Below are 17,787 nucleotides of genomic sequence, written 5' to 3'. Positions count from 1 at the left end.
ACCTTACATTTTTGTTTACTTTTTACTTGAGAGTAGCAGAGTCTATAGTGCGTTTTTAGAGACGAAAGTGTTTAAAGTTTTGGTTTTTAGTTCGAGATTTTTAATTATGGATTTGAAAAGTAATGGTCTTGATGAAATTACCCTATTAGGGTTATTGGGAGTGACCATAAATTTGGAATTCCCATACTTCAAAACTAGATGTAAACAAAGCAACACGTGATCGCTCTTTACTATTCTATTGGCTGTAACGTCATTTGCTACGTGGTGCTACGGACGGCGAACAGCTTCGAACGGTAAAAAGTTAAACATAATAGACAGTTAAAGCACGGCCAAAGACGTAGACGTAAACGTATCGTTTGACATGTACGCTTGCGCAGTGAGAAATTCACTTGCGTTTACGGATACGTGATACGTATCTTTACGTGCCTTTACGTACGTACAAAACGCAAACGTATCGAGCCGAAGGAGTTTCGATTTTCACCCGAATGATGCCGAACGTACAAATTCACAAACAACTCGTTTCCACAACTGGCTAGTAATTAAGATATTTCATAAATTTTGGGGCCAGTGTAACAAAACTGGGCCTATTTTATTACAATAAATTAGTATGAAAATATTAAGCATCATAATAAACTCATTTTGGGATCTATTTAATTAAATGTTAGTTCTTAGCCAAAATCCATATGAGGATTCTAAAAGATGGAATCTAATAAATAATCATAAAACTGTGTCTGTTTTTTATTACTAAGAGCATTTTAAGTTGTAAGGACTACTTTCTGTAATAAAATAATTTCCATTTATAAGTTTCTTCATTTTTCCAACTTTTATAAATTTAATGTGGAATGAATGAAATAATAGACATCCATTTTAAGTTTTAAAATTAAATAAATTGTTTCACAAAATAATTTAGAATTACAAATGTACCATTTGCGTTACGTACGTCAAAATACTTGCTTTAACTCTTGTTTACACGACAACGCAACGGCAGACGTAACGTAGGTTTCTGCGTTACTTGTCGAGAGATACGTATACGTATTGTGCCTTGCTTTAACTGTCTAATTCAAGTCCGACGGCAACCGGGCGCCAAAGCCAAAGCCAACCGTATTTATAAATGCTCTTATGCCAAATTATGCTCTTATTGCTTGTGCCAAAGCCAAAGAGTAAGCAAGTAAAAGCACGCCATAAACGTTACAATAATTCACCCACGCCAGTTGAGGGTTAATTTATCCGTATTACAATTCCGTATTGTTACACGGAATAACCGTCTTTACTCTTCAACCTTGACCTACTTTAACCTATTTTACGCATAGTGTATAGAGTGTTTTACACTATGAATACTGTTTCTTTGAGTACTGTGAACAGCACTAAAAAGACTATATAGAATATCGAGTAGCTTAAAAATACTATACTATTAACCCACCTAGAGAGTACATACCTACGCGTATCATTTAATTTCCTTTCCTTCATTTGTACTATCTTTTTTTCAGAAGTTTTTGAAGGAATCACATAATTTTCATTATCATCTGTATTTAAATGGGTAACTTCCTCAGTATATACATTTTCTAGAAGGTTATTATCATCTTCCTGTCGCAATTCAGTGCTTTCACTTTCGATATCGTCAACAATGTAGACATCTTCATCGTCTTCTACTATAATGGATTCTTCCTCATTTCTGTTACTAGTACTATCACTGGATCGAAATGTATTAAAAAACATATCATCGCATGTTAAATCGATAATATTCTGCACATTAACACTTTGAGGCTCATGTGATACAATTTGTACATCATCCGTATCCATATCAGGATCGGATATGTTATCTTTGCCAGTAGAACTTATTTCTCTTTCTTGTACTCCATGATTAGCTACAGGTTGTGAATTATTAAACATACATTTCTTTTTAAGGAATTTAAAGGTTGTCCTATTATCTCCTAAAATATAAATAAAACATAAATTTCAAAAATTAACTATATGGCCTTCATCTCTTCAAAAAAGTGCCCATGGGTATTTCGCCATTGCACAGTGGTTCCTCTTAATTAGCTGCGCGGTCATAACTCTTAGATATCTAGATATAGCTTGACTGCACCTTTTTTAATAGAAATTGATAACAAATGCTAAATAAATGTATATAAAAAACTTAATGTAATATGTATTAAAAAAATTGGGCCCAGTTCGTGTGATTTGCATTTTAAGTTCTAACTATTCGGAAAGGTATACAGATTATGTTTGCACATATGTAGGTACATGTTTTTTCATATTGAAGAGGTCAAATTTATTTTAAATGTTGAAAAAATAAAAGAGACAGTTGTTTCATTTTATAAATACAATTTTATTGTCAATTGATATACAGTGTGTCCACGAAATAAGTTGACACGAAGACAAAAAAATAAGTTACTTTTATTTTAAGACAAAAAGTCAATTTTTAACCACCCGGTATAAGATCCGGCGGCAATTCGCGGCAGCCAGTGGCAATTAATTTATATGCAATATTCTTTAAGCAACAAGTATTATCATGCCGTTTAAGAGGATTTGAAAGGGAAAGTAGTTAAAAGTCTTAAAGAGTGATAAGCAAAAATGTAAAAATACTATTTTTGTTGCCTTCAAATAAATTGCCATAAACTAATATTACTTAGGTTTAATTAAGTGCAAAAAAGAAAAAACAGTTCTTTTTACCTTCGTTTCGAACGTCCATTACAGAAAAGGCAACATCTTTTATCAATTTTAATAAAATAAGTAATTAATTGACGCTATCTGAAAACTGTTTATGTCAGCTTGATACCAGTAGCAAAAATGTGACATTTCTAATAAAAAAAGCGCTACACTAGGCTTACTTGATTTTGTTATTTATTATGTATCGTTTATAGGGGAATATAAGAAAAGTATTAGCAACAGTTTCATGCAAACATTTTGAAATTAATATTTCTAAGTAATGACCTACCTGGGAACCACTGTGCACTGTAAGAAAATCTACAAAATAAAATAAGTATTTTTTGTAAACTCCGCTGCGTTAACCCAACGGAGACCAATTTGTCGTCAGTGGTTTACTAATAAACAAATTTACATAACGAACAAAAAAATGCTGAACGATTCGGGAAGTATATCTCTTCCCGTCGTCTGAAGTCGGAAGCAAAAAAAACACAAAAGACAAAGAAAAAAACTATTTAAAATATCTAAATGCATAATATCTATTCGAGAACACTTTAGTTTTTTTAAACAGATACGTTTATAAAAACCGTTGACGTTCTGTTAAAGTGACATTATATATCAAGTTAAACTCCAAAATTAACAATTACTACCTGATAACAACAGAGATAACAATTACTTAATAAGGCAAAACCAAAAAGCTTCAAACTTTCTGTATGATTATTTTTAATTTTTACCTATGTTATGTTCTTTAAAATCAAAGAAGCTATTCCCATACATTACTAACCTCTAACTACAGATGCATGAGCAATACATTTATTTTTATTAGAATGTATTAAAAAATTCCTCTTTTTTTCTTTTAGAGGCTATCGCTTCTTTCATTATAATTTTTATATACAGGGTGTCCCACTTAATATAGATACAAGCCAATATCTTGGCTGTTTGTTGAGCTTTCTTTTTTTATCCAGTAGCGTCGTAAGTAGTTAAAAAAATAATAATAAAAATAAAAATGTCTTATTTTAATGACGAACCCTGTATCAATATTTATCAAAATTAGAACTTAAGTATCTTAGGTAAGGAGGATTCAATATAATTTATCAGATTTGAAATAAATACTGTCCTAAGGGTAGTTTACTCTTGACTCGAAAAATATCAAACCCCATTAAAACGTTCGTCTATGAGGTATCGCATTTCTTACCCTGGGCAAAATGTACGACTTATAGCCATACAGCCTCCTGCCAAAAATAAAAAAGATCGCTCAACAAACAATCAAGATATTGGCTTGTATCCATCTTAAGTGGGACACCCTGTACATAGTGCTTTTTTGAAGGGATGAATCCGCCACAGAGGTGTAAACATTTTTCATGGCGTTTATCTAAGAAAAATCGTAATCAAAACAGAAACAACCTGTATAATATAAAAATATACCTATTTTATCGATTTTTTGAATATATTGCATAAATTTCTTCCACTCTTCGTGTATATTAGTAGGCAAATTTACTGTAGACTGGTACTGTTCTAGAAACATTTCGAAGCTGTTACAAAACGTTTTAAAACTATATAATATCTTCACCAAATACCAGCATTCGCTACAAACTATTGACTCTGTGGGTATAGCAATCTACAAATATGGAAAAATAAGTTATATCAAGTGACTCGATTACCCGAACTTATTCATAAATGGTAGTAAACCCTCAACTGGCTTGGGGAGGTCTAGCGGACTCCAAGCACTGTTAACCTCTGTAAAATGTTTACGTTTAAGAATTAGGCCACGCCGCGCCGCGCCCTTTACCTTTAAGTTAGGGTACCAATCAATAATTAGTAATAAAAAATGATGATTAAATGATTAATAATTAATAATCAATAATTTGTACGCTATCGAAAGATGCGTACAATTTATCTTAGATAGGAACTATCGAAAACAGGAAATTGCCATCCTATCCGATAGTCAAGCAGCACTAAACGCGATCAACTCAGTAACCATCAATTCGAAGTTGGTCAAAGAATGCCTAGAGAAGCTCAACAAATTAGGCAAAGAAAATAAAGTCCTCCTACTCTGTGTGCCTATTCACCAAGGGATAGAAGGCAATGAAAAAGCAAATGATCTAGCTAGGAAAGGAGCGAACACTCCACTAACTGGACCAGAACCGTTCTGTTTTCCAAACGGGAATCAACTGAAAGCGGAACTGAAAATCTGGAAGACTCCATCTGTAACTTGGAATGGGTGTCCTCCAACGGTCTAAGGCACTCGAAAAAGTTCCTCAGAACTTACGACCGAGAAAAATCAAAGGTTTTCCTTGATTTATCTTCGGATTGTCACGGGGTTTCTAACAGAACACTGTCTCCTCAACGAACACCTCAGCAGGCTGAAACTAACATCAGTAGGCTGAAGCTGAGAAACAACAGCGAATGCAGATTCTGTTGGGAAAATGGGGAAACACCAGAACACCTTATCACTGAGTGCGCCGAGACGACGACCATTCGTGCCATGAACTTTGGTAAGGCTGATGTCGAAGATGGAGAGCTGGCCTCTGTGGAGCCGTCTCAGATACTGGCTTTTGTTAAAGCCCTGAGACTGTATGATGAGTTATAACTCGTTATAACTCAAGAAAGGGGAACACACAATAGATCTGTAAGGTCGCGGTGATTAACTCCCCTCCTAAACATTCTACATTCTGGGTACCAATATTAACCAATATATTAACTGTAAAATGCGCACTTGATTTTATCAAGAATTATTCTTACCAGCGCAGCGGGGGCTAAATTTTCATTGGGGTCTGTGTGGCACCACCACACCAAGAATGTTTCAATATTAGAATGGTGGGTAGTCTAAAAAGTGTGCCTCACTGGGACGCTAATTTTGAGGAAGCATAAATTGGGTGGTTTGATGAACTTAAAGAGGCTTAAGTGAGATGAAGATCATTGAGACATTGATTTTTCTCCGAAGAGTAATCATAACTCCGATTCTGAATCTCTTACTTATAGAAGAGAGAAAATTGAATAATCAATACCAGAAAAGAAAGAGATGTGGTATATATATGTCAACCATATATCAACGAAGAAATGACGAAAAACAAAAATCTCATAAATCAAATGTGCACGATCCATGTGCGGCAAATGCAGATCTTATATTACCATGAATTGTATTTGAAAAAGTTATATACATTCAAGGTTTGCAGTTTTGTTGAAAATAATTTATGTTTATTAATTTAGCTTCACATTTCAGTTGTTTGTACTTTTAATAATACAGTAAAATCATAAAATATGTATGTTTTTAATTTCTATGGGTTTCTTAGCTTAAGTTATATTTCTGTTCCTAAAAAATTCGTTTTTCTTTATTTTTGTGTTCTCTTCATCATGTATTTTTTACTGAAAAAAAAAATTACAATGGTTAAGCCATAAGCGGTACAAGAATTCACCATGCCAGTTGAGGGTAAAGAGAAGCTAATTAAATATTTTTTACATCCTAAGTAATTTTGTTTGGTTTAACAAATTTGTATGAATAAACAATTTATTGACCCATTGGATACTCTATTTATTCGAGTATATTAATATATTATTCGAGGATCTATTATATTCCAGGATAGAAAGTAGGGTTTCTGTTGGGAAATTTTCGAGAAATTTGTCTTTAGCTGAGATGGGAAACAAAATCTCAACGCCTCGGGTTCTCGAGAAATTAATCTCTTCCATCAGATGACTAAAAAAATTATAAAGCTGTAATCTGGGGGCACGGCATCGGCAGTGCCCCGCCAAGTCGAGCACAGCCGCTCCATCCTTTTCTCGAAGGTATTAGCGGCACTTTTAACCACCCTGTAACCACCCTTGTGGATAAAGCAAGAATATTAATTTTTACTAAACATGAAGACATACTATAGCTGGCTAGGTTACCAAAATATCTAGTAAATATACCTCAGAGTTTATGAATTATCGCTTGTCAAATTTCTTTAATTTCGACATTGACTCACTGACAGATCATCAAAATTCTAAATAATAGTAGATTATTTTCTTTTATCTTTATCAAGTACTTCTAGATGTGTCAAAAGCATCAAATTTCGAATTTTAGGTAGCTTTAAGCTTATAATGGGAGGAAAAAATTAAAAATCTCGAAATATATTTATGAATTAAATTTTAGCTGTCTAGCCGCTACTGGTAACTGAGTTTCCAGTCGAGAAGAAAACTAGAATTAATCGAAGCGGTCTCTTCTGATTTTATTTGTAATAATTTGGTCTCGAGTGTTATTAGTCCTTGTATTCTTTAGTCATTGGTAGGTATTTTATAAGCTTCTGTCCCATGAGTATAGGGTTTCAGGTTTCAAGACCTTTTTATTTCTCGAGACACAAGAATTCTCGACCAGAATTTCTGAAGTTTCTTAAAATTTTGAATTGTTGGTACCAAGAGAGAGTTGTATTGTTGTTAAGTTAGTACCTTGAGATCGTGCACTAGTGTCCATGACTGAATTAGAATGAATGCTCCCTATTAATTTTGGTAGTTCTCATTATTTAATATTATCACTGAAATTTTAGATTACAATCTAAAAAAATCTCAAATACTGGTTACTAGTAATAACTAACTGGTTACTAGTAATAACAACCAAATTATGTTTTTTAAATAAATCCAACACATTTACACTCACAACACAAAATGCAAATTTTGAAAGATCTCACGTGATAAGGAGAAGGTCGAGGTAAATCTCACAACATCTCACCAGTTAGAGAAGAGCAGTCAAAATATCCCCAAAAACACCTCGCGTAATTTACGGATGCCCTCTTATCATTTTGTATAAATACCTACCGAATTCAATGAAATGTTTCCAAAAATATAACTGATTATATCATTTAAGAAACCCTTGTTAATATGTAATTCTTCCATTGGTTTGTTGGTTCCGCATCTCTTGCATAAACTGATTATATGTTTTTTGTCCTCGTTTTGTGTTTCTGTTTTTATTATAAATGATTCCTTCGTCGAATAGATAGACTTCATAAATTCGGAACAATCCTTACAAATACTATTCGCGAGATAGTTTTCCTGAAAAATCAAAACAAGCTATAATAGTGCAGTAACCGGTAAGTAGTATAGTTAAAAGTAAGTAGTAAGTAGTGTAGTTAAAACTATGGTCTGGAGTTAAATGGAGTAAAATTAGAGTGGAGGCTGGTGTAGAATTTATAACACTCAGCTATCTGTCACTGAATACTTAATTTTAGAAGATATTAGCTGCCCATACACGGAAAGGCCCGGCCTCAAGGCAACTGTATGGGCATGGGCAGCTATTTATCGAGACCTTTGTTCTGTAAAAAAGGATACGTTATTACTAGTGATGGGCATAACGATTCTTTTTAGTGAATCGAATCACACGATTCAATTTTTCATACTGAATCGACTCCTCTGATTCGTTCATTTGAACGAACCACATGCACAATTTACGTTTCATAAAAAGAAGAATCGTAACTGGCATTACCGGCAATAATTTGGTTGAACAATTACTTCGGGGGGACCAGAAAAAATTGTAATAGCGTAATTGGATTGATTTTTTTACCAATAATATTAAATTATCAATCCAATTCGTATATACTATTTATTAAGACTACTTAATACCAATTTACTCATTTCAGAGCATATTGTAATTCCGATTTAATAATGATATAATAAACAGTATATAATACAACATGATCGAAAAAAAATGGCGTCCAGTTAACTTGGAAATGAACATCGATGACATTCCCCATATAATTTTACATATAAAATGACAGCGATCTTGATCTCATAACTATCGCCGACGCCGTTTTTTATCATATTGAGCAGAAGCCATATTTATCTGAAGTTGCATAAAAACACGATTTGATTTTTTAGTCCGACATCTAATGGTTTATAGTCGGTAAATATTTTTTTTTTTTATATAGATGGGAAACGCCTAAGATGGGAAACGGCCGGAGTGTGGGGATCTCCCTCCCTACTCTACCCAGAGGGAGGGCCTACCCACTAAAAACCCATCTTTGCTACATAACCCTAACTATCCTGGAACTGCCGTGAAGCATGACATCGGGATAGTAGGTGATTCTCAGTTATCTCATATTCTCTAAACTATTCTAACATTCATTTCCATATATGTATATATATATATACATAAATCTTCCTTATTATTTTAATCAAGTCACAGTAAGTTTTTTATCACAGTTTAGTTCTTTATCACAGACAATAATATCACAGTATCACGAATTTTTGGCTTTAATCTCATCGTCTACTTTATGTTTCATTATGGTATGCAGCATTGATATAATGGCTCGGCACTTTTCTTCATCCTCACTAATGGTGATACCAACTGTGTTTTCCTCCAGCTTCCTTTCGCATATTTCTTCTGTTTCTTCCCTTATTGTTTGCCACCTAGGGCAGAGAAATATTGTATGACCCGGGCTGTCGACAGTATTACAGTAAGTGCAAGTGTCGCTGCCCTTTGCCATTCTTTTTTAGGTAGGTGCCAAAAACCCCGTGTCCGGTAATGGCTTGTGTCACAAAATGGTCTATATTAATTGCCTTGCAGTTTACCCAGAACCTTACATCTAAAATAAACGTTTTAGCCCATCCTTGATATTGCGACCACGCATCCTGCCATTTGTCCAGTATAATATTTCTGGCCTCAAATCTGAATTGGTCTCCATGTTTATACACTAGACTTCCTTGTTCTGTTTTTTAGCTTTATCGGTGGGATACCGGCTAGGACCAGAATGACCTTAGTTGGAGATGTTCTATATGCCGATGTTACTCTCAGCGCTATTTTACGATTTATGGAGTCTAAGATATTTTCGTAGAGTTTGTATTTTAGGACTCTCTCCCATATGGGAGACGCATACTGAATCGTGGAAGACACCACCGAGGCCAATGTCCTCCTCTTTTCTGCCACCGGTCCCTTCAGATTGGGCATAACTCTGGATAACTGCTTTATGATTGCTTCTGTTTTTTCCTGAAGTTTTCGAATATGGGTGGTCATCCGAGCGTCTTTATCTAGCCAAACTCCCATGTTAACCAAACTCCCATGGTAAATATTATTTAAACCCGCCAAAGCCTGTCCCAAGCCAGGTTGCAATAGGGTGAGGGGAGTAACAACCTCGTTAAAAAAACAGGGTTCATCTGGCCCGGATGATAGCACCCTGTAAGGACCCCTGTTTAGAGTACAAACGAAGCTGCTACCTTGTATAAAAATTACCCGTTACTCCAAGTTAGGGGTTAAGGCGTTGGACTAGTACTTCAACCCTTGGAAAACCGTTTTAAATACTAAAAAGCTTAAAGAAAGCCTCGGAGTAACGGACGGATTACAAGGAAAACGACAACGACAACGGCAACGGAAAAGGACTATGCAATGGATTTAGGACTAGTCAAAGATTTAGAAAGAATAGAATTAGATATAATTACATTAACAGAAACCAAAAAGAAAGGTAGTGGGTCTGAAATACTAGGAAACTATCTTCATTATTATAGCGGAGTGCCGAAAGATCAACGTGCTAAAAGAGGTGTTTCTGTACTTATAAAGAACAAGTTTAAGAAAAATATTACAAATTGGGAAGGTATAGATGAAAATATTATCAGATTAAATTTAAAGCTTAGAAATGTTAACAATATTAGGTGTGTATCCGATTACGAGACTCTAGTAATTAAGGACCAGTTTTTCACTAAGCTCCATGAGATAATTAATGACATTGGAAATACGAGGGATTCAGTTTTGCTGGGTGACTTTAATAGCCGAACAGGAAGAAAAGAAAATAATAAAATCATAGGCCCTTACGGAGAAGAAAATATCATTGACAACGGTAATAGGCATATTGAAAAATGCGAGTATATCAACTTAACAATAAAAAATGGTTTCTTTAAGCATAAACAGATTCACAAATATACTTGGATTCAACCAACACGCGACCTAAAATCAATAATAGATTATATAATTACAAAGCAAAGTAACAACATAAATATTAATGATGTAAGAATCCTAAGGGGCGCCGGACACCACTCAAATCATTACCTTTTAAGATCAAAAATTCTCTTTCCACCATATCAAATTAAACAAAACAATCATCAAGAGGAAACAGGAAGAACGAAGCCAGTTACCACAGTAAAATATAATTTAGCCAATCTAACGCATGACAGCGTGAAATATCTTTATCAGAAAGGCTTGATGAAAAACTTATAGAAGGTTCGGAAAGGCCTTTTCGCCTAACATACAATAATATCATTGACAGTATTCATAGAGCCGCAGAGGAAGCATTAGGAATAAAAGCGAGACGAAAGAACAGAAAGTTGTGGTGGACTGATGAACTTGAAAAACTTGTAGAGGAAAAAAAGATACTGTATTTGAAATGGTTAAATTCGAAATCTGAACTAAACAAGCGCACTTATAATGACAAGAAAAATGAGGTGAGGAGAATGGTAAAAGAAGAAAAGAATAAAGTGTGGGATAACAAATGTAAAGAAATAAATACGTATAGGGGCGGAAGAAGGAATACGGAAGTATGGAGATTTATAAAATCAACAACAACTGAAAAACAGGAGTCAACCCCTACAGAAAGAATAACCAACAAAGAATGGGTGAAATATTATTCCAACTTGTTATCAGAGAACAGACCTGAGTATCAAGAACCGCCACAGCCAAAAATAAACATTGGAGGAGAGGATACTACGTGGATACCAACAAAATAAAAACGGCTATAATGTCTTTAAAGAATGGAAGCGCATGTGGCCCAGAGGGAGTATATGCGGAACTCATTAAATCTGGAAGCAAAAAACTGTTTAGAATGTTAAGAAACATAGTTAACCAATGCTTAAATGGTCATCCAGTACCTGAACAGTGGAAAAAAGCATATATCTCCTCTATATATAAAAAGGGCTCAAGGAACAATACCAATAACTACCGGAGAATTTCGGTCACCAGCACTATGAGTCGGCTCTATGGAAGGATACTGAGGAACTTAATTGAAGAGGAATACTCCAGCTACGAAGAAGAAGAGCAGAATGGTTTCGGAGGCGGAGGATCATGTACAGATAATATATTTGCATTGAAACAGATCATCGAGAAGAAATCTGCAATGAACCAGGAAGTTCATATAACATTCATCGATCTACAAAAAGCATATGATACAGTGCCAATAATAAAATTATGGAAAGTATTGCACGAATCAAGAATTGACGCAGCGCTGATAAAAGCTGTACAAAATCATTACCATGGAGGAAAATCACAAATAAAAACGGTTAACGGTCTCTCAGAGAAAATTGCTATCACTAAAGGGCTCCGACAGGGTTGCTCTATATCCCCAACACTATTTAAAATTTATATTGCCAAGGCCTTGCATCTATGGAAAAGAAGATGTAACGGAATGGGTATAGAACTAAATGGCATATTATGCTTATACACCTTGCAATTTGCAGACGACCAGGCCATAATTGCAAACGACAAAGATGACATGGAATATATGGTGCGGAAAATAATTGAAGAATATACTAAATGGGGTCTCACAGTAAATACAGAAAAAACGAAATACCTTCCAATTGGAGCCAATAGAGAGAATCTTATTTTGGACAATAATATGGAAATTAGGGCATGTGAAGATTACAGGTACCTGGGTTCGATATTTACAGCAGATAGAACGGACGATAGAGAAATAAATAACAGAGTAATACAGGCACGAAGAGTTATCAGATGCATAAATGGCATTCTATGGAGCACTGAAATTACAAAGAACAGGAAATATAATATATAGAGACACTAGTTAAAGGCATATTACTCTATGGATGACATGGCGACTCACTGAAAAGGAATAAAAGGAAGTTAGAAACAACAGAAATGGACGCGATTAGAAGAGCAATGAGAATTTCACGGAGGGATAAGATCAGAAATGAAGACATTCGACGACAGATGGGATTAGAGGGAACAATAGTAAATGATATAGAACAAAAATAATTAATATGGTACGGCCACGTTCAGAGAATGCACAATGAAAGAATTCCAAAACACGTAATTCATTGGATACCACCTGGTAAACGAAAGAGAGGACGTCCCAAGAAAACATGGATGGAAGGAATAAGAAGGTCGATAAACGAGAAAAATCTGACCGAAGATCAATGGGAAAATCGCGCAGAGTGGAAGTTAGGCATCGGACAACGTCGTAGGACGTTCTGACCCGAATTTATACAGACCGGACCACCGTAGTAGTAACATAGGCAGAACCGGACGAATTAGCGTATACCCGTCCGCCGGATAAAAAGCAGGCGAAAAAATGCGATAAAATAAAAATAGGTCGATATGTGATAAGAATATTTCAAAATTTGTATTTATTCGTGTTTTAATAGCCAAAACGAATACGTAGATTCTCGCGACAGTTCTCGTGTAAAATTTATTTTTTAAGTAAAATAATGGATGTTTATGAAGTTCGTGAGAAAATTCAAATTGTAAAATGGTATTTCCAAAAAATAGGTCTTATCGGGATATACAAACAATTTTCCACAAACTTTTGTAAACAGACCAATTCCATCTTTATCTGCTATATGAAGAGTTATTAATTTTGAAACACATTGGTGCATGTCCCCACAAAAACTCAAAAAGCCTGATGTGTTGATTAAGGAAGAACAGGAGTTAAAGCAAGTGTTCGTTTGTGCTATCGCGGATCAAAATCCCACGTTTTCAAGTAATCAATTTGCTGAGATGGTTGCCCTGCACAATGCCCGTATTGTTCAAGAATATTTGAACAATACTTTTCCCAACCGTTTAATTAGTGGATATGGAACTGTTTTGTGGCCCGCTAGATCACCAGATCTTTCTCCCAATGATTTCTTTTTGTGGGGTTATGTAAAATCCAAAGTGTATGGTCATAATAGGGCTAATAATCTGGATGAGCTTCAAGTAAAAATACGAGAGGCTTTCCAAACTATTAGCCCTAATATGTTAGCCCTAATATGTCAGACGGGGATTTTACGACCGCCTAGGCTTCTGTCTAGCACAAGAAAGTGGTCTTTTTGAACACTTGTTATAATTTTTTTTTAATTTAGAGTAATATTATAGTTTTTTTTGGGTTTAGAGAATTTATTTATTTTTACCCATACAGCACACTTTGTCCCAGGGACGTACATTTTATGTCCATTTTACGTCGGTACGTCCCGGGACCAATTAGGGACATACTATGTACGTACATTGTAGGACTTCACTACGGACGTACATGCGAGTACGTACTACGGACGTACATGTGAGTACGTACTACGTACGTATCTTGAAAATTTTTGAAAACGCATTACAAAATGATATTTAATTTTAATATCATGACTGGATTATTTTGGTTAGATATACCCAATAATAATGAATGAACTGGATCAGTGGATCTTTTCTAGGCTAACGTTAATTCAAGTCACTCTAACCTACCTCTACTTCTTTTATTAATAAATCTAACCCGACCGCTATAAAAAATTATTTCCTAAATTATCCAATGACCCTAATGCATGACAGCCTTTGAAGAAATCTGATGGGTTAAAAATGGCAATATATTATGCAATCAAGCCTAACAGGAAAAGTATGCAGTTCTATAATTTCCCGCTAAGTTATTCGTTCACATTCGAGTCTTGTCGGAATCGGAAGTCGGGCGGTTTCTAATGGCGTTTTCGATTGGCAGAGCTAGAGCGCACGTGCGCACTCAGTGTAGTTCCATCTTTTATTAATCAACGTAAAAAATGAAAACAACAATACACTGAGTGCGCACCTGGCACCTCGCACCTACTCCGATCCAGTTTTCGATTGTGTTGTGTGTCATGGTGGCCGTAGGTTGTTTGGCTTCCGCCTTGTTTTCTTTTGTCGTTGCATTCGTTGCTCGTTGTTTCAAGGTAAGTTAAAGTGTAATAATATAATGTGACTATTTCACCTAGCACAGTCACAACCTTGAATGATTGAGAATCGACTCATTCAATTTTTTCAAAACAGAGGCAAGAATTAGATATTTGAATACTTAGTTTTCTTTTTGTATTTTTTAGTTAGAAGCAGTTCGAGAATAAAAAAATAAAATATCTATCAACATCCAATAAAAGACAGAGTGCATAAGGGTGTAGTTGCCGGACCGAAGCCAGACTTACGGGTGTATCAAGACATAAGGGATGACCCTGTACCTGAGTTTTTATATTAATAAATATTTTAAACTGACTTCCATTGAATTATTTCTAATTAAATTCCTAGGTCGTATGCGTCGTTGAAAAATGTACGTCCATAATACGTACATTGTACGTACTTTCGATCATTTTACGTCCAGTTTTGGTCCAGAACAAAACATAAAATGTACGTACCTTGAATGTACGTACATGCGACGTACATAGTACGTACTTTACTACATCCCAGGGACGTACCGGGGACGTACATAGCGTTGGAAAATGTACATCCCGAGTACGTACATAGTACGTACCTGTACGTACTTGTACGTACCAGGTACCTAACGTTCGTCCCAACATTACGTACCAGGTACGTACATAGTACGTACCGTGGCTGTATGGGTAGTTTTGGCTTGTAAACATACTCAAATAATAAATATTTAAGTATTTCTATTTTAAATGTTACCTTAAGTGAAAGTAAACACTTAAAATGAAAATAATAAATACACGGAACTCCTCGCGTCATATTCCTAGTCTGTCACGACCGACCCGTCCAAGTACAACTGCAACTGCGTACTGCCTGACCAGCCGACTAGCCGGCAGTGACTCTCGAGTACGAACGCAAAACGGGTAAACGTAAATTCGTCCGGCAACTTGCTATGTTACTAGTAGCCTGGTCTTCTCTGTATATATAAATATTATTTGAACAAAAAAAATAAACGCATTTTACAGATACTCCCGTACTAAGCACAGTATAAATAAGTTTTTTTTTTCCTGTGAATAACTTTCTTATCGTTTGCATTTTATGCCCATGATGTTTGTTTAGGACTTTCGTTCAAGTCTAAATATTGGCGCCCGTCTCTCTCTATGCTTATATCACCACCGCGCCGTAAAAAGGAACTAGTGGCATTGTTGAACGAACCGTATTGTAAGCAATGAATCAATTATCAAGACTCTTTAAACAAACGAGCCGTAGAAACGAACGATCGCATTGTGACCCGATTCAATCCTCAAGATTTTTTTACGGCATTACATTTAAAAAAAAGCCTTACTTTAATAGAAATAAATTCTTGATGTGCTTTCGTGAGAAAATCCTCCAAGTTTTGCCTGGTAAAAATACTAGACTTCTTTGGCTTAAAACCTACATTCTGGCGTTTTAAAAAAGCGACGAGTTTGTGATATTTTGATATGTCAGTCTTTTCCCTTAATTCTAGCATTGTCCGTATCATACTGTACGAGGCAAAGAGTAGATGGCTTTTTCTGCCTTGCCATGTCGCTAAAATATGCCATCAAGACTGTCTCTGAAGCAATATTCTTAGCATTTCTTTCGGCACGCCATTTTTCGTATACTTTCAATGCTATTTCATATCGCCCCCTACTTTTTTCTGGAAGTAAACTGGCTTCTGCTCTTTTTGCAGCTTCTGTAAGTTCTGGTGGAGTACCAATATTAAAGTAGTCTTCATTATCAGAACGAACCGTATTGTAAGCAATTATTATTTTTTCCGACAACATTCTGGCTTTCTATATTATATAAATTCGAAAAAGCGAACGAGAAATTCTAAACTGTCACTTATTAGTTGTTTGTTTTGCTGTTGAAGGTTTGCCTCATAACAACCACTGGTACCGGTAACTATAGATATGGAAATGCCAAAACAGAAAACGACAAATTTTTACATATTTTTTTTTTCAAAATAAAATACTGTCCTTATTTTTTAATTAATGATGTGGTTGTAAATAAAATAGTATACAAACCTGGGAGGAAAGTTTTCATTATTGTCTCGAGATTTAGTTAATCTCTCGACAGTAATGAAACACGGTATGTAATATACTATTAATTTAAAATAAACTTTATGCAAAATTTTTCAAATTTAAGTTGGTTATCCAACAATATGCCTAAGTTTTTTTCGCAGCTTGTAGGTACAAGTAGTGTGCCATCAAGAATAACGTCCATATTATTATATTGATGGCCAAGCATGCCATATAACAACAATTTGGATTTGCTTCCATTTAGTACCAGTTTATGGGATTTAGATACCTTTACAACAGGGACTGTATATTATATTCTAAAGGACTGTTCGATCGCGTCAAATCGTCGCCGTCTTGTCACCGTGCATGCCTAGGTCACGTAGGGTCCAGGCGCTCGAGTGCGGAAGGATAGACCGAACATCTCATTCATAAATACTCGTTGGTAGTGTATCAAACATTCCAATGTGTCAAACAAGGACAGAAGAGACAGAGAAGTCTAAAATTTCCGACCCCGGCAACTAGGCGCATTTGGATTGTTCTAAGGGCCAGTGGCGTTAGTAAAGTAAAAGTAAAGTAATTAGTAAAATTTTTACTCCATATTAATATACTACATTAACATTTTTCGTTAGATGAGTTTTGTTATAAGGTCTAATATAATAATAAATATAATTAATATCCCACATACAGTACGTCTGTTCGTTCTGTAGCTACGGAGTATCCGTGAGAGGGGAAACGTCGCAAAATCCAAACAAAGCAAGAATATAATGGGATAATCTAATTTTTTTAATTTTTTATTATATTACTCTGTTCAAAGGATATTTGTGTTTTTCTGAGTGAGTATATGTTGCGTTTACCATAGGTATAATTACATAAAAGGATACATATAGGGATAAGTAATATGAGGTTATGTTAAAACAATAAAGAACACGAATTTCCATAGTATTATAGAATTTATTAACTATAGAGTGCACTGGTTCGGTTCAAAATTAAATGTACTTACTTGGAAAAATACAATTATTCTTAAGAAAACGAATTAATAGTGGGTTAATTCACGCTTTGTTTAGATTTTGCGACACTGACCTTCCCCAACAAAACTCATCTAACGAAAAAATGGTAATGTAGTATATTAATATGGAGTAAAAATTTTACTAATTACTTTACTTTTACTTTACTAATTAAATTCGTTCCAAAAAACGATACGCCACTGGCCCTTAGAACAATCCAAATGCGCCTAGTTGCCGGGGTCGGAAATTTTAGACTTCTCTGTCTCTTCTGTCCTTGTTTGACACATTGGAA

The 17,787-nt window shown here is 35.0% G+C and overlaps 1 protein-coding gene across 2 annotated transcripts in view; it reads right to left on the bottom strand.

Moving 5' to 3' along the window:
• The window catches only part of LOC115881806, a 48,877-nt gene that overhangs the window by 21,155 nt on the left and 9,935 nt on the right, over positions 1-17,787 (bottom strand). For both annotated transcript variants that reach the window (XM_030899476.1, XM_030899477.1), the window contains exons 2-4: positions 7,435-7,668; positions 4,072-4,264; positions 1,436-1,931 (exon numbers count right to left, since the gene is read on the bottom strand). In XM_030899476.1, coding sequence (XP_030755336.1) covers positions 1,436-1,931; positions 4,072-4,264; positions 7,435-7,668 — 923 coding nt within the window. The remainder of the gene's footprint in view (positions 1-1,435; positions 1,932-4,071; positions 4,265-7,434; positions 7,669-17,787) is intronic.

Source organism: Sitophilus oryzae, unplaced genomic scaffold, assembly GCF_002938485.1.
Source record: "Sitophilus oryzae breed Bouriz unplaced genomic scaffold, Soryzae_2.0 scaffold_1740_pilon_pilon, whole genome shotgun sequence".
NCBI classification, from domain to species: Eukaryota; Metazoa; Arthropoda; class Insecta; order Coleoptera; family Curculionidae; genus Sitophilus; species Sitophilus oryzae.
The sequence above is the reverse complement of the archived record's forward strand: the minus strand, read 5'-3'. Positions and strand labels throughout refer to the sequence as shown.